Source organism: Equus przewalskii, chromosome 28, assembly GCF_037783145.1.
Source record: "Equus przewalskii isolate Varuska chromosome 28, EquPr2, whole genome shotgun sequence".
Classification (NCBI taxonomy): Eukaryota; Metazoa; Chordata; class Mammalia; order Perissodactyla; family Equidae; genus Equus; species Equus przewalskii.
The window spans coordinates 31,670,039-31,694,116 of NC_091858.1; the positions used below are offsets into that span (position 1 = coordinate 31,670,039).

The window sequence follows — 24,078 nt, forward strand, 5'->3', positions numbered from 1 at the left end:
ACATCCCTTCACTTATTCTCCTGTTGCCACCACTTTGCAGCAAGGTTTCATTCCTCTACAGTATGTATTTTACAGTTTATGTATTTGGTAATAATGGTCTAATGCTTTTATCTTTACTTCAGTCCCTTTTTCTCCAATACTTTTTGTATCAATGAACTAAATGACTAGCCTCATTTACTATGTCATTCCAATAACCTGCAACGACTCCAAAGTGCCCTAATTTACATAATTAGGAAACTTCTCTATGCACAAAATGCATGCTCCTCTCCTGGCCATCTCTCTTCTCCCTGACCCATGTTATCAAGTGCATGCTTCTTGATCCAGTTATTTTCCTCACTCTCTACCTCCCACTCTTTATCCAGCACCTCTGCTTGTGCTTGCTCATCATGTTACCTCTGCCCAGAATATCCCTATAGTTATTTTCTTCATTGACTCAGACTCCACTCATCCCTCAAGCTCATAGTCAGTCCTAACTCCTATACGTATATTTTCCAATATTTATATGTTCAAAAAATATAACCTATCTTGCAACTATTCCATAGGTTATTGAAAGGAAGGTATATTATCTTTTTTTTAGCTTACGTGTGTGTGTGTGTGTGTGTGTGTGTGTTATTTTTACCAGTATGTGGCTTAGGTATTCTGTACACTTATCTATTTTTTTTGTCCATTCAGTCAACCACAATCATATAACCTACCATGGGACAGGGAGAGGTGGATTAAAATCTCCCACTATTAATGCCTTTTCTCTGCAGTATTTAATCATTTCTATAATTCCAGCTTTATTGATGCTACTAATATTCCTTTTGAAGCATAAACTTTTTATTATAGACTGCCACATTTAGCATTACAAAGTATACTTTTTCTAGTCATATTTAATGTTTTACTTCACTTTTTTTCCTTTAATTCAACCATGACGTTCCTGAACCCTGCTCCCGCTTTGGCTGCACTGAGGGGCAAATGTGAGATTTTACATAGAACTTACCATTGGAGAACTACACAAGCCATTATGTAAGGACGCATTCACTTGAGTATGGTTAGATTCAAAAGTATACACTACAGACAAGTGTCATTGTCTGTGTAGAGTGTTATTGGGTGGAATTATTAGAGAAATATGTTTTGCTCTTTAAAAATTTTTTTTCATTCCTGTCATATTCAGAAATTAAGAAAATAGCCAGGCCTCCACGGATAAGGAAGAGAGCAAGCGATAAACTACCTACCAGGCAGGTGGACCTTTGAATCTCAGACTTGACAAGTGTGTCGTACTTCTCACCCTCGTTTTTTGCTTTAAAACAATTTCCATATTTTAAAGTAATTACTAAAAATTTAATGAAACCACGATGTAACCATTTGAATGAAATTCTTTATTTAATAACTATTAAGAAAAAGCAATTACTTCAAGTTTTTGCTAATGTAGTAGGATTTCTTTGTCAGTAACCATTCATTGTATTATATATCAAAATGGATATTCTATTACCAATATTCATTATCACAATCTGAGTGGATCTTACAAAGTGGCAGAACATGTACAACTGTAAAGTTTAAGTATCAGGTATTTGTAAAATCTGTATTAGAGTTTACTCTCCCATTATAAAATAATGGTACATTTTATAATACTTTAAAATAATCTACAAAATCTTTTCTTGTATTTTTAAAAGTAACATCAAATATTTGAAAACTAAGAAAATTTACGGTATAATTTCAAACCCTGCTCCTTGAAAGACCGCTAAAATAATGTCACACGTCTCCTGTATAGCATCTGGTAGGTGAACAAGTGGCACAAATGGACCTCAGTAGCCCCATTAACAGCTTTCCTCTTCCCAAGTCTTCCTAGGGGAAGGGCGACTCAAGGAATCATGGGGGCTTCTCAAACAGAGGTCTTGAGTGGACGTGAAGGGTAGGCCAATATTCTGTGCTTCAGGGGCATTTTCTCCCCATGTCCGCCTGAATATGGCTCTGGGGCCTCCTAAACTCCTTGTCACTTGATACTGGCTCATAACTGGGTTACAGCTTTCTTGAGGAGTAAAAATACTCTTTTTCTTCCTGTGTCTAGAATACATTGTTAACGATCTATGGAGTATTGGAAGAGCAAAATCAAATCCATTGAATTTTTTAAAAAAATTTTAAAAACATTTATAAGCAGAAAGGGACCCGAGAGATCATTCAGTTCATTGGATCATTTAACAAACAAGGAAGGTTAAGAGATTTGCTCTATGACATGAAAGCTGCAGTGGAACTTGCTTAGCATGAGGTCACTGGAGCTATGGTCAAAACTCTTTGCCACTGAATCTTAAATAGTGACTCTTGTTAGCCTACCACATAGTAATTTAGAACATATGTTTAAAATTCACTGTTTCATGTGGTAAATATATCTGTACCATTTTCTATATAAACAGTACAGTGTTTATGGCTACAATACAAGTAGACTTTTTAAAAATTTGTTTCTTGGCTTTTTAAGCTATTAGGAGAAATGTTTTGCAAAGTGAGACTGGATGATATCTAAACCTTATGCTTATTTCTATTTATTGGAATACCTGCCGTATTGGTTAGACTGGTGGCTGAAGAAACTGAGAAATGAAATCTTTATGTATGGACTCTACTGCTAAATTTGTTAAAGTCTCCAAATAATGTTATACTTTTACTTTCAAGGAATTTTTCTGCATATACCCTTTTTTGTTGTTGTTTTGTTTTGTTTGATGAAGATTAGCCTTGAGCTAACATCTGATGCCAATCCTCCTCTTTTTGCTGAGGAAGACTGGCCCTGAGCTAACATCCATGCCCATCTTCCTCTACTTTATATGTGGGACGCCTGCCGCAGCATGGCTTGCCAAGCAGTGTATGTCCACACTTGGGATCCGAACTGGCAAACCCTGGGACACCGAAGCAGAACGTGCACACTTAACCACTGTGCCACTGGGCTGGCCCTCAAGGAATTTTTTAAGAATTCTTATGATATTGTGGAAAGCCAGGATCCAGTAAAATGGCTGTGCATTATGGGGTTTTTTTGTGGTTATGGAATATATCATGCAGTTTTTAATATGAGGTTATCATTTATCTTTATGGCTATAGATTTGATTTTGATTTTTTGAATTTTTATTTATATTTTCACTAGAAATATATATTGAATATAGTTTTTACTGCTAAACAGAAGAGGTGTCTTACTTCCAAATACGCATGAATGTAGGATCTTGGATATAAACTCTGCAACTTTTAAGCAACTTCTCTTGTTATTTTGCCTGTTGACTGTGAATTCTAGTTTTTACTTGGCAATCATAAGCATAGGCTTTTACGTGTATGATAAGATAATATTCGTTCAACAAGATTTAATTGAGCACCAACCATGTATGACCTTACGCTCCAATGGAGGAGACAGAGAAGCAGTAGATAATACAGATGAGTAAGTTTTGTATTATCTTAGAAGGTCATGTGTGATGTGGAGCAACGAGAAAGCAGAGCGAAGAGAATCTGGAGTCTACCTCGATTCGTATTGGGAAAGCAGGAGACAATTTGTAAATTGGGTAGTCAGGATAAAACTGGAGCAAAAACTTGAAGACTTGAAGAAGTGAGTTCAGCAGATATCTGCGGGAAGAGTGTTTGCAGCAGTGCACAGTCACTAGCAACGCCCGAGGCTCAGAGTGAGCGGGGTGCTAGTTCCACTGTGAGGAGGAGACTGGGCCAGAGGGAGGAGAGCGGGAGGGGGAGGTCAGAGAGGTGATGAAGAGAACATCAGGCAGGGTTTTGAGCGCCAGTGTAAGGATTTGGGCTTCATTCCAAGGGAAATGAATTATCGCAGGTTTGGGACAAAGCACCTACCCTCACGCCTGTCTGTTTTTGTTCCCGTCTGACCCTCAAGCTCTCGAGTCTACTGCCGTGCATATTCGTTATTCACTAACAAATGGCATATATAATGCACGGTACATTTTTATTTTTTTTGAGGAAGATTGGCCCTGAGTTAATATCCGTGCCTGTCTTCCTCTCCTTTATATGTGGGATGCCTACCACAGCGTAGCTTGATAAGCATGCTAGGTCCGCACCCAGCATCGGAACCGGTGAACCCTTGGCCGTCCAAGCAGAGCACGAGAACTTAACTGCTCCGCCACCAGACCAGCCCCCACAGTATATGTTTAATACCATTTTTATACCATTATTTTTCAATATTAGAGTTCCAAATATATTGGTGTTAATATCTGGACTTGTAGATCTTCTGTTAGTTTATCTACTACTTATCCAGCAATAGAGTCAACATTTGGTAAGTGAATATGTCTTTATAAATGACAAGGCCAGCTTCCTGTTATTATTCTTCATTTTCAAAAGCAAGCAGGCTATTAAGTGAACGTTCCATATTTCCTCCTAATTTAGGTAATAAATGACTAAAATACTATAGTTTATCTGTTCAAATTCTGGGACTCTTTGGTAAAAATACAGTATTGTGGCGAGACTCTTCCAGAAATATCCTTTTTGCTTGCCCTTAGTGCTTCACGTCTGTTAAATTTTCAAACGTATAGACCTCCTGATTAGTCAGCTGCATCTATGTAGTTTAAAAATCAAATATCTGGTTGAAATGGGAGTTGTGATAATGCTGAGAGAAGGAGAGAAATCCCAACAGATGATGACTTTACTTTCATTGAACATTTGTCTGCGATCAAACATACAGGCCACGAGTTACTGTAAACCTCTTCTCCAAGAATATTATCTGCAAACAATAATAGGATTTTTTAAAAGATTACTGTTTTTAACAGTAGACAGATTTTTTTCACATATTTAACATTATGCATCATATAATTTTATCAATTACTGCCTGGAATTTGGTCACATTTGAGAACTGAAAGAAGCTAGTAAAAATTACCATGCCATTGGAATACATTTTTCACTGTCATTAATTAAAACAATTTTAAATGTCTCTCACTCCAATCACTTTCTGTCATTTCCAAGTTCAGTCTCAACATGAACATTGTCAGATGTGTTGGATAAAAATAATTCTTTCAGTTATCTAAATTTGATCATATGCTACATAAAGTGTCAACAGTTTTCTTCGTGAATACAAAATACTGTCTTCCATGTTTTAATACCAAACAATGTATTTATTTGGTAAGCAGTGTCTTTAAGGATTAACTAACCCAGGACTTGCCAGTGATTTGAGAAAAACTTTAAGCTGATGAATCTATATAGCAGCTTTAAGGATAATAAAGCCAATTCCACACCCCACACAACATCCCAGTGGAGATTTTTAAAATTAGATCTTACTTTTTAAAAAATAGAAAAAACCAAACACTAGAAAAGTTTAAGTAACTGCTGGCTATGGAAAAAAGTAGAACTATAACACAGTTACTCTACTGCGCTCTGCGAGGTCTTTTTATCATACCTCAGCAACGACCAGTCATGGCCAAAGACAGAAATTACTATTTCTCTTTACATTGTGAAATACACTTAAAAGTTTTCCCCAGGTTTAGCTCCATCTTTTGATTCTACTGCTATGACTTCAATATGTTTTTTTCCATTATAATTTGAGTGGACATGTTGAAATTGAAGGATAGACATTTTGATGGGTGAAGTTGACTTACTCTCCCTGTACATAGGTAACAAAAACAACACCACGTAGAGATAGAAGATAAGTCCTTACAGTCATTCCATGCTTCTGTGTTCATGAGCCAAACTCTGTATGAAATGCTGGATGTAGAAAGATCCATAAATCTTAGTCCCTGATTTCAGAAGCTGATTATCAAACCACATGCAAACCAGTACAGGAGCGCTAAACCCAACTGCAGAGTCCGTACTAGAGATTGTAAAAATTGACTGTTTTATTTATTCTATCTGCCTTTTCAGTTTTCCATGGGCGTTCTCCTATTACTTTTACAGCCATCCCTACTTTTACTCCATAGCCACTGGAGGTGACTGGCAGGAACAGAAAATGAGCTTTGTGTGTATTCATAAAATTCTGGGGATTAGTAACATGAAATAAAAAGATTTATGTGAAGTGCGGGTTTTCATACATAGAGCTCTCTTAAAGATGCGCCCTGTGGTGAGCAGAATAGGAAAACAGCTAAAAGGCATATTCGTTATGTTCACAGGCTGCTTTGTCGTCTTCTTATCTCTCTCTAAACCTTTATTTTGCTCCCGCCACTGTCTAGGAGTCATATGGGATCTGATCAAAAGAAGCAAAGAACATTAAGGGTTTGGGGTATGGAACAAATTAGCAGAGACTGAAAATTGCAGTAATAAAAAAGCAGTGCACCTATATTTTGTGATAGGGGTGCTCATTCAGATTGTAATAAGTGACAAAATGACAGGCTTATGCTTGGCTCAAATAAAATCTCCATTTCCTCGGCAACATTTAAAGACTTATTGGAGACTTTGAACTGATGCTTCTGTGGCCTTTAGGGAGCAGACCATACGACAATAACTGCTCTAATGAGAGAAGGAGGGGGACAAGGACAGTGAGAGGAAAGAAAAGAGAAATATTCTGTTGACTTAACACTGTATCTTAGCTTTTTAAAGTCCCTGGTGCTTGGGAAAAGAAAGTGCTTGCAGAAGTGACATTTCTACTTCGAAATGCTGCCCTTTTGCTTATTTCCAAATATACATTAGACCATTCAGATGCTCTTCACGGTACTTCAGGACCACAGAAGAGAGTTTGCCCCCTAAGAAATAGTGACAATTTGTTTGTGACTAATTGTGGAAAAATGCTGTTGTATACCTACGTTGAAAATCCTGCTAATATTGATGGTAAAACAGCATAATATGATTATCAGGAGATGATTTGTTTTGTTCTCTATTCTGTATATATTTTGAAATAACATTTTGATGTAGGAAATGTATTTTAAAACATTTTTATCATTTTCGTGTTTCAGAATATGGCTTTCAATTTTGTCTCTTGTCAAATTTTTGTATATTTTAGTAACTATGAAATAGAAATTTTTAGTATCTGCCTTTCTGAAAAGAATGATCTTTAAATTTAGATAAATATGTAAATTTTAAAACACGAGATTGCATTAAAAGCCTATCATTATGTTTAGAGAAATGTATCTGGAAATGTCATTGTAAATTTATATGAGCTAAAATTAAAGAAATATAGTTTCTATAAGTAATTCATGCTGAGTTCTAAAAGAGAATTTGTATTCTTTGATTTTCTAATTTTTCTTTTACAACTTTAATTCATAATTAGCAATTATTTTGTAGTTATATTAGTGATAAGTTCTTAAAGTTATATTTTTATTTTCAAGAATGTCTTCAAATTCCTCAATTGCGTTTTAAATATGCTCCAGTTCTATTAAAATGATATGTATTTGATCATGGACTTGAAATATGCCGGTAGATGAGCCATCTTTGCCTTTTTTTGCTGGAGTTTTAAAGAAAATTGTGATCAATACTTTTTTTTATTGTCATATGTTTAAAACATTGACCAATATGTTTTTTTAATTTTGTGAACAATTTAATGATATAAATGTTATTCTTTTTTTTTTGAAGATTGATTGATTGGTCCTTTTATTGTTTCTAAAGTAACAGTATCACAAAATATAGATCAAAATAATATTTGTTGATGAGTTAAATTATGTGTAAGGTATTCATAAATAATTCATATGTTCCCTTTAAAAGCCCGCTAAATTTGTTTAATTATAAGAACAAACTTACATTGAGTGCAAATAATAATTTTATTTTTTAAAAATCCACAGAATACCTGGCATAATAACATAAGCAAACTATTGCTGTTTTTGCTATTATTATTCTGGTTATAAAAAATTTCTCAGTGATCATAAAGGTAAAAAGCATCTTAAAATTACCTTGGTCTTGAGGTTCAAATGCAGCGCCAGTTTGGGATACTTGATCTGGAATCCAAACTGCTATACTTAATTGACACAATTTTATAAAGCATTATACACTGTTTAAAATTTGAAAATAACCTTTTAATGCCATATTGCTTCATTATATGACACAATCCTGATTTTACAACACAGAATGCCTTACTGCACTGAAAATTCTTGGCAATTATTGCAGCTCTTTTGTGACGTACAGAAGACATTAAAATTTTTTTGTAATACATGGTTCACCATATCAGCCAAGAATGAAACCTGCAGGCTGAATTGTGTAATTCACATAAGTGTGAAGTATTTTCATTGAAAGCAAGCTATCCCCAATTTTTCCTAAAGGATTGCTTTTATCAACAGGTTCTCCCTTCTTCCTAGTTTTCTTGAAAAAGTTGTCTATCTAAAGAGACTTAAGGAATGATTGATGTTTTTGTTTTATTGCTCATTTATATGTACATATGTGCAAATGGTAGTTAATACCAGTGCTACTCTACTGTATTATAAAATTCCAACTAAAAACAGAAGTGTTGGCAATCTGGACAGCTTTCACTGGGGACCAAGTGACAAGTACTGATGCAGAAAAATGCGTCATTAAAAAAGAAAGGTCTGTTAATAAATGATGAGCTTTAAGATATGTTATGATTAAGGAATTCTACCTTATCATCAATGACTACACGATTTCCGGTAGACTTTTTAATATTGAAAATAGGATCCTCTTTCATGGACGGTAAAGGGGATTCTTTCTAAGGAAGAGACATGTAGACTGTGAGGAGGTAGGAGCCTGACACAAGAAAAGCATCAGCTGAGTCAAGGCAGAGGGAACAGCATGAGTGTAGAACCTTGTCTTCAAGGCATTGAAAGGTGGCCAGTGTAGCTGAAAAGGTCATAAACAGCATGCTAGTGCGTCAGGAATGCATGGAAAGTGCAATGGTAGGTGATGGTAATGGAAAGTCAAGGAAAGATTTTAAGCAGGAGAGTGACATATTTCCATTTGTGTTTTGGAAAAATTCTACTAGCTTTTGAATGAGTGACACATGAGGTCAGACGAAGAATAGACCCATCTAGGAAGGCAAAGTTGTGTCTAAGAAAACGAATCCCGGGCACCAACATTATTTTGGAGCCATACTTAACAAGTGATTTTCAAAATCATGTAAAATGTTATTGAACACCAGTAAATAACTTGTGATGAAAAAAATCAGTTTAAGCAAAATACCATCCTCTTTTCCTAAATTAGTTTACTTAGGAGGCTAATGGTTGTTACTTCTGTTGTCAATGTCATCAGCTTTTTCTGTTTGCAATTTAATAGTTCTGAAGCACTCAGGATCTTCTGTGGACTGTTTCTCTGCTGCTTTTGGTATAGGAGTATGTGTTATTATTTTATTTGATGGAGAGTCATAGTGATAGTCCTCAGTATGTTGCAATTATCAAAGCAGAATTCTAGAGACAAACATACTCAATACTATGTCCCGACATTGTCAGATCCTTAGCTGTATGATATTGTATGGTGGGTATCTGAATCCCAGCTTTTCTTCTACAAAATTAAGAGAATACTTTACAGGAAGGCTTTAGAATTATCTCCACAGCAAACCTACATAAACACTCTTTACCAGTTACTCAGGGAGAATAATAAGCTGATTTGGTTTTGAGACAAATATTATTAAAAATTTTATTTAAATATATCCCTGGCCTAAGCAAAGTACAAAGTTAGGGTAAACATTTGAATAATCCAGGACAAAGTGGCATTATCAAGATAACCGACTCAAATGACAGGTTGTTTTTGTTGTTTTGTTTTGTTTTTTTGAGGAAGATTAACCCTGAGCTAACATCTGCTGCCAATCCTCCTCTTTTTGCTGAGGAAGACTTTCCCTGAGCTAATATCCGTGCCCATCTTCCTCTACTTTATATGTGGGATGCCCACCACAGCATGGCTTGCCAAGCGGTGCCATGTCCGCACTCGGGATCCGAACCAGCGAACCCCAGGCGGCCAAAGGGGAACGTGCACACTTAGCCACTGTGCCACCGGGCCAGCCCCAAATGATAGGTTTTAATGTTAACTATTTTATTCATTGCTATAGTACTGTGCTGAAAGAAATCAGTTCCTACTTTTAAAAAGAACATCTTGAAAAAGGAGAAAAAAAGATGCAGAGTTTGGAGATTTTCCTTATACCTTCTAATTTTGTGGCTGGGAACCAAAATCACCAGGGATTTGGTCAAAAATAGAGATCCCAGGGGGCTGGCCCCATGGCTGAGTGGTTAACTTCGCGCGCTCCGCTGCAGGCGGCCCAGTGTTTCGTTGGTTCAAATCCTGGGCACGAACATGGCACTGCTCATCAAACCACGCTGAGGCAGCACCCCACATGCCACAACTAGAAGGACCCACAATGAAGAATATACAACTATGTACCGGGGGGCTTTGGGGAGAAAAAGGAAAAAATAAAATCTTTAAAAAAAAAAAAATAGAGATCCCAGGATCCCCTCTGTTGAAAACTTTGTCTGTTTTTATCAAGTGTCTCAGTTGATTCTGATGTACAGATGTACAGATGTTGCAGCATATGGAAACCATGCAGTATTATATAAATCATGTGAAATGTCTGACATGCTTTCAAACGAGTCGGTAAACTAAATATACATGTAATGCAAAGATTAAAGAGGACTTACTCTAAGAATTTTGCACAAATTATTAGAGAAAACTATACATTTTTATGACTAAATAACATCAGTAAGAATTTTTTGAACACTTCCAATGCATCAGAAACAGTGCCAAGCCTTTTAATGTATTGCCTGGTGTGATCTCCATGCAACCCTAGGAGGGAGGTATAATTACATACAGGTGATTTCTTAAATGATTATTGAGAGCCAATACTGAGAAGCTGGTGAAAGCCCATGTATGGTGAATTTTCCAGAAGAATGATGACGCTTTTCTTTTAAAAATGTTTTTATTATGTTATTAATATCTTATGATTCAGATAGCTCTTTAAAAAATATATCACTGATTACAGAACATAATGTACTGGTCAACATGACTTAGCAAGAATGTTTTGATTAATTAAACTTATTTGCCTAAGGCAGAAAAGTTAATTGCTTCAATAATGATTAGAACCATACTCTTCTGACTGTGATAGATAAGCCCCCAGGTGAGAAACTAATCAAGTGGAGACATATTTCTGATGGGCAATCAGACCCATCCCAGGAAGGACAAAAGTGGAGCACCCAAACTTGTCCACGTTCCAGACACGTGAGGATTCTGTACATCTTACTTGTTCAAATGATGCTGGGAGATCCAGTTAAACCCCTCCTCTTCCCCTGTAATGCACGGACCAATGAACATCAATATCAGCCTGGCTTTTTTTCTCACAACATTCAGGCATATCTTCAAAATGTTGCTTGTTTTTTGGATTATCCACTGCTGTCTAACGAGTCATCCCCAAAATGTATTAGCTTAAAGCAATATAGTTTGATTTCTCACTTTTTCATGGGTTTGCTGGACTCAAATGGACAGTTTTCACTTGGAATCATTCACGCAGTTTCAGCCAGAAAGTGAATGAGGCTGGAGTCATCTGAATTCTTGACTGAACTGGGTGTCCAAGATGGTGTCTTCACTTGCATGGATGGTGCCCCAGCCAGCATGCCTGGAAGTGCTGAGGACTTCCCAGGAATGTCTCATTTAAGGTGGCCTCTCCCAGTGGCTAGTTTAAGCTGACTCATAGCATGGTGAGACATCATGGATGGCTCCATCAAAGCAGGAGCTTCAAGAGAGAGAAAGCAAAAGTTTCCAATCTTCTTGAAGGCTGACCCCATAAAGGCCAGAGCATTGTTTTTGCCACGTTGTATTGTCAAAGCATCCACAGGCAGCTCAGATTCTTGGAAGTTCAGAAATTGGCTCTAAGCCTGGATGGGAAGCATCATAAAGCCCCCTTGTAGCCATCTTTAATCTGCCACAAGACCTTCCAGTTAAAAATTGAACTCTCTGGCCCAAGAATTGCTTTGTTTTTCTCCATGACACTCATCAGCATCTGACGTTATTTATATTACTTGTTGACTTTGTTTATTGACTCTCCTCACCAAAATGTAAAAGCTATGAGGTCAAAAATTGGTTTTTGTTCATTTTTGCATGCCCGATTCCTAGAACAGTATCTGACCCATGGTAGATGCTTAATTAATATTTGCTCAATAAATGAATTAATTGAAAAATTTGTCCCCCAAACCAACTAGGTCTCGTCATTTGAAGTCATTAGCCTCAAACCTTCCTCTATGCTTATCCTTCAGACAAATGTCAGAATAATGAAAATTTCCTACTTTAGGGCCAAGAAAGAGTAACTTGAGGAGTGGATATTGGCTCCGACACTATTTTTCCTTTCTTAATTTTTGTTGTTGAATTGTTACAAGTTTTTTTAAAATAGTCCTCTGGAAAATTATTTGCTGTAACTTTAGCTGATAACTTCTCATTTGCCTTGTCTGATGATGACTTTGTCTAAGACACTTATTGTCCATGACCCCAACTGCTGTAATTGGTGGAGCTCTCATGGCCGTAAAACTCTGCATCAGACTTCTCATCCTCTTTGGTGTTGGTGTGGCTGTGGGGCAGCAGTAGGTAGTGGGGGATGTAAGGACTACAGAAAGGTAATCAGCCCCCAAAAGAAATTCCTTTCCTTCTGGAGACTCACATTCTTCAATTCCAGGAAACTGTTTTACAGTGTTTGATAATTTGCTAATCTTCATTTTCTGTTTTTCTTGATGGGCCTCATTATATTTGGATGTGGATATTGGAACTCCTCATCTGATCTTCTAAGTTGCTTATCTTTTCTCTCCAATTTCCAACTTTACCTTTTTGTTCTACCTTGCTGTAGATTTCCTTTTCTTTGTCTTTTAGCCCTTCCATTGAAATGTAAACTTCTGCTTTCGTAGTTTTATTTAATAAGAGCTTTTAACTTTTTTTTTGCAGTTACCTATTTTCAGCATCTACTCTTATTTCAAGAGTGCAATGTATTTAATTATATCCCAGGGGAATATACATGTGTATATGTGCGTGTGTGTGTGTGGAGTGCACCCTTTTTAAACTCCCATCAGCTGCCTGCTTTGTCTCTCGTTTCTGTGCGTCCCTGCTGTGTGTTTATTCTGGTTTCCTTTTTTCAGGTTGGAGCTATTTCTCAAATACCTGGTGATCTTTTGTTGTCGCTTTATAATTAACAGTGAACTCCCAGCAGTATGGTAGACTAAATAACGTGAAAAACTTTTCTGTGGCAAAACAATTAAAATTATGGAGTTAACATGCATGTGTATTTAAAATATAGATAGATTTAAAATATAGATATAATTAAAACATATTTACTTATATATGTATTCATTAGTGCACTGACAAGACAGTAAGTAGAATCCTTAGATGCCCAAAATAAAGTCAAGGGGGCAGTTCAGAAGGATCAGCAAGACAGCTTTGAAGCCAACAGCAGGCTCTGCGGTCATTTTCATATTCCTGGTCTCTTTGGCTTTATGTTCGGTGTCCTGGTAGCAGAGGTTAGGAAGCAGCCTGAGTTCCTAGCTTGAATCCAAAGTCTAAAAGCCAGCACTCTAAAAGGCTTTAGTGGAATGCTGAATCAAGAAAACAAAATAAAAAATAAACAGAACAATAAGAATCACAAAAATTTGGTGTAAGACATAAAAGAAAATTACCTGTCCTTTATCTTGGGTGAGTTGATGGGGGAGAAAGTCTTCTCTGAATATGATACCATAAGCCAGCACTCCTGTGAGTTTGTGACCTTAATTTCTACTGCCTTTAGAGACCGAAAAACTCAAGTTTAAGATTTAATTTAAAGGAAGTCACCATAAATTCCAAAAGATCGCTATCCTATAGACCACATTCTCTAACAATGATGCAATTAAGATACAAACAAATAACAAACTGAAAAATAGAAAAATCTCATATATTTGTAAATTAAAACAGAAAAACCAAATATATAAATAAAGTGCATGTCAAAAATAAATCACAATAGGTTTTAGAAAACTCTTACAAAGAAAAGAGATGAGTGGGGACAGGAGGGAGGGATGGAGGGGTGGAGAGGTGGAAGGAAGGAGGGAGGAAGGAAGGAAGGGAGATAGGAATGAAGGGTAATTGAAATCATCAGGGAAAATGGAAGTAATGTGCAGCTGATGAATAATTACAAATACTATAAAACAAAGTTATGTACAACTTCACTAAAAATTTAAAATCTTATATTAGGTTTACAAATGCCTATAAAAATTGAAGTTAGCAAACAGACGTAAGAAGAAATAGAAAACTTGATTAGTTCTGTAACAAGTAGCAAAATAGATCCGCAGTTAAAATTCTTCCCATAAAGTACACAGGTGGCCTGGATGGTTTTACTGGCTGGCTTTACCAGATATTTATTGTGCAGCTAAACCTTATGCAAACACCCCCAGGGTACGGAAAGAGGAGATCACTTCACATAGCTAGTATAAACTCGATTCCAAAACAAGAATGCAAAAATTAGGTGTCCGTCACGTTCATTAACCTTTGTCTCCCTCTCCTCACCCATTAGATTTCTAATCTCATCTTAGGTTCCTGTGTTTGTTTTGCCACCACTGGCTTTTCCGATTTTCCTCAAATGCTCTAGGCACACACTTGCCTCAGAACTTTAGCATTTACTTTTCCTCTGTTTGAAACCCACTTCTCCCAGAGAGCCTCTTGGGTAGCTTCTTTACCTTCTTCACTTCTTTTTAAAAAATGTCTTCTCAGGCCTGGCCTGGTGGCGTAGTGGTTAAGTTCACACACTCCGCATCCACCGCCTGGGGTTTTCGGGTTTGGATCCCAGGTGTGGATGTACACACTGCTCATCAAGCCGTGCTGTGGCAGCATCCCACATACAAAATAGAGGAAGGTTAGCAACGGATGTTAGCTCGGGGTCAATCTTCCTAACACATACACACAAAAATGCTGTCTCAGTTATTCCTTTCCTGAAAAAATGAAACCATTATTCCAATATTCCCTCCCCCACTTCCCTGTTTAGATTCTCTTCTCTGTGCTTTTCGAAATCTCACATATATTACTTCTGCATCTTGATTATGATCCATCTCCCACCTCTACAACAAAAGCAGAGATTTTTGTTTATTTTATTTACTTCCACAGCTTCAGCAATTAGCATAGTGCCTGGCACCTGGTGAGGCCTCAATAGCTATTTTTGGAATGAATTGATCAGTGTAAAAATATTGAACATGATGTTAGTGTGACAAATTCAGCAGTTTTAAAAAATACAGCATTACTCAGTTGGATTTTTCTCAGGAATGCAGGTTTAGTTTAAATTAGAAAAATTTATTGAAATGGCAGATAAAAGGAAAAAACATAAAATTATTTCAACAGATGGGAAAAAAGCATGTTAAGGAATTCGAAATTAGAGACTCTTTAACCAACAAACCAACAGCAAACAGCACACTTAATGGTAAAACCTGGAAAGTGTTTTCTTTAATATAAGGAACAAAAAAAGGTGCTTTTAAAATCATTATTGCTACTCTTCTCACTGCATTCTACCTCACAGAATAAGTCAACAGAAAGATAAATAAAAAGGTACAAGTGATGAAAAGAAAGCAAGCTCAAAATCTTCACAGATGGTGAGAATATCAACATAGCAAACTCAAAATAATTGAAAGAATCAGAATGATTCAGAGGATCAACAAAATAATTTTGCAAAATTTCTAGATGCAAAATCAATATAAAAATACCAGTCAGAATTCCAATGAGTTAAATTGTGGAATCAGACAAACTGTTACTAAAATTTGTATGGTAATGTAAAAGGACCATGAATAGCGTGATACACGTGAGGAAGATGAACAAGCTGGGGGAATTTTCTCCACCACAAACCAAGATAAACTATAAGGCAGTGTGATATTGGCCCAGGAATAGACCGTAAGACTCATGGAACAGAATAGACAGCCCACAAACAGACCCATACCTCTCTGGATACTTGGTAACAAGAAGAGCATATTGTGGGTTGGGAGAGAAAAAATCAACTCATTTGTAAATGGTGCTAGGAGAAACTTGTCAATGAATAAATTGTCAGTCTTCTGTCAGTCTCTTTTCCGGAACCCAGCATTGTGTTGGCCTCTCTTTTCAGTTATCTATCTTCCATGCTCTTTTTCTTGTTGGTTTAGGTTCTTTTCTCTTTCCCTTTATTTATTTTGGTGCATTTTGAGGAGTGAGCAAAGGCAAAGGCTTATATTTATCTCACAATGTTTAAATGGAAGCAAATTATCATATATTTAATCTTTTTAAAAACTGAGAGTATCTCAAGAGCTTCATTTTTTTTGAAATTTTTGTATTAGGACAAGTCAATCTATCCCCCCATAAACATTGAACAAATGCTAATGTTTCAGAGTGCCTTGAAAAGAAAATCTTATAATTCTTTTCATATTTTTTTTCGTGTGAAAGTAAAGGCATAGTGTTAAGTCACTTAGGAAAAATACACCCAGGAACTGGAAATGAGAAACGCTTCCTTGTATGTATTAGAGCATGTACATTCTCTGTTCAATGTTTGAACAACCAGCTCTATTTGGGAATCAATGGCTTTGTTCTCATAATATCTAGTCTTGAAAATTTTTCCTGTGCAAAGTAATCATGATTATTTTTATAGAGTTTTTCTCAAGAAAGTTATTTTCTCCAGTGCCAGCACTCCACTTACTATGCTTTCACTGATACTCATTTAATAGGGTGGTTTCTCACTTGAGGTGCAGTAAAAGCATGGTGATGGGTGGCAGCAGAGTCCTCAGCCTTAAAGGATGGTTGTTGGGAGCATATCCCGGGCCCTGGAGCATGGTTGCTATGGTGACTCTGCTGCTCTGCCAAGGCTGCTTCTCACTGTGGGTGGAAAGAAGCTCCCCTGCCAGCAACTACGTGGGATTCTGGCAGCTGGAGAGAATACTGAAATGATGCGCTGATCCCCAGATGGGAGTTCTGAGAGTCTTCTTTTAAATCCAGTGGGCAACTCAGGCCCTGCAGAAGAGCAGGGGTAATTAGGATCTGGCCCATTACAAGTCCAAAATGTGTGTGATGAGACACTTCAAGATTCTTACTTTGAGTAAAAGTTTTGCAGAGGATCAGGGCTTCAATTGAAAGATTGTAGCCTTACCTGGAAGTAACGCAGGTTTAGAGGAATCTGTATTTGTCAATAGGGGTAATATAATTCTCAGGCATTTATTTATTTATTTATTTATTTATTTATTTTTTTTTTCTTCGAGGAAGATGAGCCCTGAGCTAACACCTGCCAATCCTCCTCTTTTTTCTGAGGAAGACTGACCCTGAATTAACGTCCGTGCCCATCTTCCTCTACTTTATACATGGGATGCCTACCACAGCATGGCTTGCCACGGGGTGCCATGTCCACACCCGGGATCCAAACTGGTGAACTCCGGGCTGCAGAAGCAGAACGTGCACACTTAACTGCTGACCCACCCGGCCAGTCCCAATTCTCAGGCATTTAAATGGGAGCATTTAAATAAGGAGTAAAAGAAATATTTCCATTTAATTCGGAGATCTTAAGCTTATTCTCATTCAGGAATGCCTATCACCTTAGAGTTGTTGATTTAGGTTTACCCAGTATTGAAATTTGTCTCATGGTTTTCCAAATTTAAAAGACACTACTCAATTAATGCTATAGACCATGACAGTAACATCTCCCTCCATTTTGCGTATATAGTCTAGGTAACTAGGCTTGCTTGCACAGAGGCTAGTATTGGCCCATCTAAACCACAGTGGAGAAAATGCGAAATAAGTAGAAACTGTAAATTAGAAATTAGTAATAAAAGAAGTCCTCAATGGCAGTTTTGGTGGTCATCTATTCCCACTTCATTTACTCCTGAGCGGTTCTCATTCAGGTTTTACCTTTACCCTCTTAGAAGCTTTAGGTCTGGGACGCAGCAAAGGTAATCCCTGTCTATATTCAACAATATGATAATCTGGTTTTGACACTTCACTGTCTGCGGTAGAAATCTAGAAATCCCCTACACCTGTATCAAGTTTTTTAAGAATGGTCGGAGAGAGAAATCACTAACGAGTGGAATTTGAGATCATGGGGCTATTTGGGGCACTTTCCAAAATTAGATGTAACTCTTCTTTGGGCTCCTACTAACTTTGTTTCTTTTCTTGTCTTTATTTTTAAATAATCAGTAAGATGGCAATTTTATGACATACAGAGATAGATAGTCCAAAGATTTTTCTGCTACCCTGTTAATCTCCACCCAAAACTGTGTTTAACGACATTCAGATACTACACACACTGGTCTCATCCATCTGCTGCTGAAATTTCTTCCCATCATGTGAAGTGTCAAGCTGTTGTAACCTTTTCTACTTCTCCATGTTTTGCGTGTGTTTGTGTGTATGTGTGTATGTGTCAGGAAAAGAATGTCCACAAAATTATTTGGCCCGTACAAGCAAGAACTACGGAAGTGGGGAGGTGTTCAGACTTCTTTTTTATCTCCTTTGGGAATGAGATGAGCCACGATTCTCTTAAGAAGGCCCGTTCACTGATCAATATTAGAAGAGCAGACTAGCCCACACTCTGAATACAAAGTTACTCCACACAGGAACTTTGCAATGATTGCATGTATCATATGTTGCTATAAACGTATGCATTCCAAATGAAGTACACACAGATCTTCCTATGACTTAAGTACAATCAACAACAATCCATCTCCCAATCCCCTTTGTTATTTGTTTCTGAAGAGGAGCAAAGTCAGTCATGTGGAGAGTTTTTGAGGGGCTTCAGCATTATAAAAAGAGATTTGATCAAGAACTTCCAAAGGGACAAAAGTAAGAGGGAATTTTTGGAATAGGATATGCATGGGGAAAGGGCAAAGGACAGAGGTGAACAGAAGTGAAACTGAGAGCATCTTAGGAGTGCCTCTTACCTGTCCTCCCTCTTACCTGAAGTATCCTTTCTCGCCAGTGGCTGGCACATAATATACGGTCAGTATTTCTTATTACATAGTGTATATATACTTAAGCATTTCTAGTTAGTATCTTAGAAGAAGATATCTAGCAGTCACCTAGAAAATTCTGACACTTATTTTGAATATTGACAATCATGGTTTTCTGACATCTCAGACTAAATATTTAAACCCATCTTTTTTAAAGACTGAAGTGATGAAACTTCAAAAAGCAAAAATGATTACTCTGGTTAAAGGATTTTTGAAAATTATTCTACAGTATGATAGTAGTTTACATTAATAATGGTTAAAATTCCATCTAATATCAGTAGATGTAATGTTACTGAGTAGTCACTCTATGTCATGCACTACTTTATGTATTAACTCATTTAATGCTCACAAGAACCACTAAGGGAAATTCTTACTGTCATCTTTTTACAAATGAAGAAATCAAAATGATAAACTTGCCAAAAAACACACAGTGGTGGAGTCAGGATTCTAACCTGCCTGGTCTCTCTTTTCTACTGTGACAGTATCTTTCTCGTTTTTTTTTTTAACATGCACCACAGCAAGAAATAGATTTTGCATTATGAGTCACTACAAAAATGACGTACATAAATATCTGAACTCAAAAGATTCTGAAATGATTTGTCTTACCACATGCAATGGACTCAGATATTGGCTAGTCTATGCTCTTTCATTTTTAAAAATTGCAGGTCAAAGTTCACTAAACTGGGTTCACACACAGCTAACGGGTTTTGAGTCACTGTTTAAGTGCTACAGCTACAGGGAGTTCAAAAGAGTAAGTGTCATTGAAATAAAAACTTAAGCCTGTGAAATTTGACAGCAATAAAGTTAAGATAGAATGATATGCGTGCACGTGTGTCAAGATTATTGTAGGAAGTCTGAGTGGGAAGGAAGGGCTTCTGTTGGTTTTGGGGTAGAGGAGGAAGCCGTCAATGGAAGTAAGCATTCTCTTGTCTGTGGAGGTTGGGTTTATATTAAGAAACGTGATTTTTATACCCTCCAGGGCAGCCTAGGACTTGATTTATGTGGTTGACCTGATGTCATCTATAAATGCAAATATACCCACCCTTAATGCTGAAGTTTGAAAAAACACTTCATTAGTTTAATAAAAAATATTAATTTTTAACTTTTCTTCTGTTGGTCTCCTGTAGGGTGTTTTGAGTGCTGTATTAAATGCCTGGGAGGCATTCCCTATGCCTCTCTGATTGCCACCATCCTGCTCTATGCTGGAGTTGCCCTCTTCTGTGGCTGCGGTCATGAAGCGCTTTCTGGAACTGTCAACATTCTGCAAACCTACTTTGAGATGGCAAGAACCGCCGGAGATACACTGGACGTCTTTACCATGTAAGTCATTCTAGTACTGCTTCTTATTTTGAGAGTGTATGTACACATTGCTGTGTGTCGAATAAATAGGAGTATAGAGTTAAGTGAGGCAATGCTTTATATGAAGAAAAAATTCTCTTAGGGTATGTGTGTGAATCAAAAGGACACTGACCTTTACCTTGAATACAGACACATAGCGGATCAGAGGTCAATTTAATCTGGACTTCATCTGTGTTTTAATTTGACTGTAAAGTTTTATCCAACATTCAGTTACCATTAAGTGGAATACTTGCATTTCTCTTGCTCTTCTAATATGAGCAGAGGCTGTTCTTATGGAATAGAACAGAGAACAGCGCCAGGTATAAGTGTAGACTCTGCTGCTAATTCTAGGAAAATCACGAGAAGTCTATGGGTGTTCCCACGTTTTAAAAAATGTTAATTCAGCCATGAGTATGCTATCATCTTCCTTTCCCTGCCTCACAGAAATGATGTGACTAGCCAAATAACCATTGAAAAAGGTTCTATTGACTTCTGTAAACGATTAAATCATAAGAAATATTGAGCACCTTTTTGCAAGCACCAATGATGCTTAAAATGTACATTCTACCCATAAAATGTAAACTCCTGGGGTCGCTAAATTATGGTGGCATTAATATTTTTTAAAAAGGTAACTCAACTCTAGTGTGGAGGTAAAAAAAGAGGTTACTGTTCATGTGTTAGTCCCTTGTTGCCTAAAATTACGGAGAACAAAAGGTAAGGGTTGAATTATAGAAGAATTTGTTTCCAAATAAATTCCCCATTCAGATAATTTATTCAGTGATTTGATGCCAACAACAACAACATAACTCATTTATGGCACTTTATTTTGTAATCCCAGCTGATGGTAAACTTGCATTGCATTAGCCACTGTTGCGTTTGTTGCCTCTACAACTTCTTGCATTTATTTCATGCTTCTTGGTACTTTGTGATTATAATGTTTTTATGTTGCTTTATTTTGTCATTCTAAATAAATTTAAACCTTCTTAATTTATATGTACTTTTTCTGGAATAAGATCCTTTTGGAGTTACAAATCTTAGTGCTCATATGACTGGTTAGAGTGGCTTTGGCTTTTACTCTTACAACTCCGTTGAAAAGAGGTTAATCACATTTCTTATCTACCCAGGGCAGTTCCTGCTGACCTGGTGTAATGTAACCTAAGACCCTAATTTAAGACAACACTTGGTCAGCCCGGACAACTTTCAAAGTAGAAGACAACTTTCTTCCATCTCCAGTATCAGAAAATATATCATATTGCTAAATTTTTCAATAACCTATTAGGCACAGGCAGATTATCTTGAAGGAAGTATTGCTAATAAATTGTGTTTGTTATTTTATTCATTAGAGTTGCTGATTTCTGTGAAAATTAAAAGAGAAAAGAAGTGGACATTTCTATCAAGTAATAGAGCAAGAATTCTCTACTTTGGGGAGTAGAGCACATACCCTTGGACAGAGTACCTAGAAAAATTTTTAGGAAAAGGAAAGTTGAAATATTTATGTTTATCTAAATATATTGGCAAAAAATTTGAGAAATATTGGACAGAAAATAAGAAATAAAACAAAGCAGGTGTGTAGAACTGGGAAACCACCCCCAACACACACACACGTGGTGATTAAGAGGAGGAGGATGGTGATTAGCCACTCCAATTAAGAAGTGAGATTATTTAAGAATATAGTCCCTAACATTGAAGTATCAATTTAGAGCTTTATAAATGTCACTGACAAATAGAAATGAAGAATTAATAGCAAGTTTAAAAAATGATGACCTAAAAAAGGCAAAGGAATTATATCACTTTCCTCATATTTCCCAGTGTAACTTTATTTTGCAAATTAATTCTGAAAAATTAGCACCATCCATTAAATTGAATTCTTTAAGCCTGTAGTAGACAGTTGATCAATTTTCATTAAATTAGTTGTATAGCATGAATTGATCCTTGAGAGTTTATAAATCATATCCGTCATTTAGAATATAATTAAATTATCTGAAAATGCTTTGGATTATTGCAGGTTGGTTTGCAGAGAGCCTTAAGAAAATGATTGCATGGATATATTTTAATGTGATAAAACTGACATTTTCTTTTTAGTTTTATCTCAGCCTACACTGGACAAAATATGTTTTCACTGTGCATTATTTTAAGCTACCACAGATGTCCTTAAAATCTACAGATTCTCCATATTTAGACTGTATCCAAATGCTAACTTTAGTTATAAGATAGAAGTTTGTAAGAAATCATAAGTTTGATAAGTGGCAAGAGATGATCATATACATCTATCAGAAACCAATTGTCAAGATATTTATTCGACATTTAGAGAGAAAATTTTAATATATCACAGAGCTCTACTAACGCTTTGAAGGAGTAGTATGTTTGGGAGTTTAGAAGAGAAATCAGAGATCATATGATTAATTTGGTAGTTTTACCTTTGGTCTGTTATACTGGAAATTAAATATGAAATCAATAATGCATTTTTGGAATGGGAAGAATACCATTTTGATTGGAATAAAATCGGCAGCTCCTGTTATCTCTCTTTTCATATTTCAAATAACTAAAATTCCTTATATTGACCCTATGGAGCTACCAAATGAATTAAGACTCCCTGTCAGCAAACAGTTCATGAAAACACAGAGGGGAGATAGGTACCGTTAACTACTGGGTACAATTAGTGCCAACTGATAGGTTCAAAGATCACTTAAAGGTTTAGAGCAGGTGGAGATTACCCAGGGAGAGGCTGCCTTGCAAGGATATCAGAGGCATAGGTAAGGTGAGGGAGGAGCAGAGGAAGTGAAATAAGGAAATATAAAGCACAGGTGAATGAGAGATGTGTTTGCTGGCAATACAACTTGCTTGGAAATAAGCTAAGTTTGGAAAAGAATGAGTAAGAGAATGTCAAGAAAAGACTTGTTGACCAACTTCAGTAATTTACAGAGAGTCTATATTTTTCTCCACAGTTCTCATGCTTGATTCAACCAAATGAAGCACTCCTACCTCATATACTTATAAAGGAAAAGAAGCTTGTTTACTGGATGTGTGAATTAAATGATGAAACCAATGGCCCAAGCCCCTGGTTTTCCACCTCTGGTCCTCAGGATCTGAGGAGTTACCCCCTTTTTTATCTCAGCTTCTCTCTCTCTGTCTCCCCACTGTCTCCCGCCTCTTAAACATACACACATATCTCAATGGGGTCAATATCTCCAAGTCTACGTGGATACACATGAAGGGCAAGCACACCAAAATATGACTATTACATTTCACTAATCATCTGTCTAGCAGCAAAACTTACTTCTTATAAATAAGTTTGCAGTTAATCTTCAGTCTCATGCAATCTACGTTTTAGACATAGAATTCTAAATGCCATCAGCTCTCACCAATGGAAGGTAATCTGATGTGTAGCTTCTATGTCTTTGGCTGATGTTGCGCAATAAATTATTTGGTCATATTCAATTTGAGATGTGGAGAACCCTATAGAGAGAGAAAAGTGTGAGCTTCTCAAGATTTTGTGACCCACTGATAGATTTTAAGTATCACTCTATCCCTCCTCATCTACTTGGTTTCCCAGAAGTTTTTTGTCCCTTAATGTCAGTTTAGTCCTTCAAGTCCTTGGTTAATTGTTGGCTCCAAATTGTTGTGGCAATGAGTGTGAAACTCAACCCACTGCTCCCACTGGGGGATACTCCTACATTCTAACCGCAACTTCTATTCATTTGGCATAGCCATTTAGGTTCCCTCAACACTGGAAACAGCTCACTGCTCTGCCACTTTCTGCTATGTGTTGGGGAAATCTATGTTCTGACTTGGAATTCAGACTTACTTATCTGAAAGCCTCTTGGCAAGGTGTTATTATTGTGCTCCCTAAGTTTCACTTGACTAAGTAAGCAAGAAGTAGGGTAGGTATTTTACTTCTGCAAAGCAGATTCATATAGGACAATGAAATATGGAAACTAGTTAGAAAATTAGCTATCAAAAAATCCAAACCTCTAATTTTGCT

The 24,078-nt window shown here is 36.7% G+C and overlaps 1 protein-coding gene across 7 annotated transcripts in view; it reads left to right on the top strand.

Moving 5' to 3' along the window:
• The window catches only part of GPM6A (glycoprotein M6A), a 307,705-nt gene that overhangs the window by 239,908 nt on the left and 43,719 nt on the right, over nt 1–24,078 (top strand). For 6 of the 7 annotated variants that reach the window (XM_070598360.1, XM_008525670.2, XM_070598356.1 and 3 more), the window contains one exon: nt 19,886–20,078. In XM_070598360.1, the coding sequence (XP_070454461.1) occupies nt 20,038–20,078 (41 nt within the window). In that variant the 5' untranslated portion in view covers nt 19,886–20,037. Of the gene's footprint in view, nt 1–19,347; nt 19,510–19,885; nt 20,079–24,078 lie in introns of those variants that run through there. The other variant, XM_070598359.1, reaches the window with a different exon arrangement.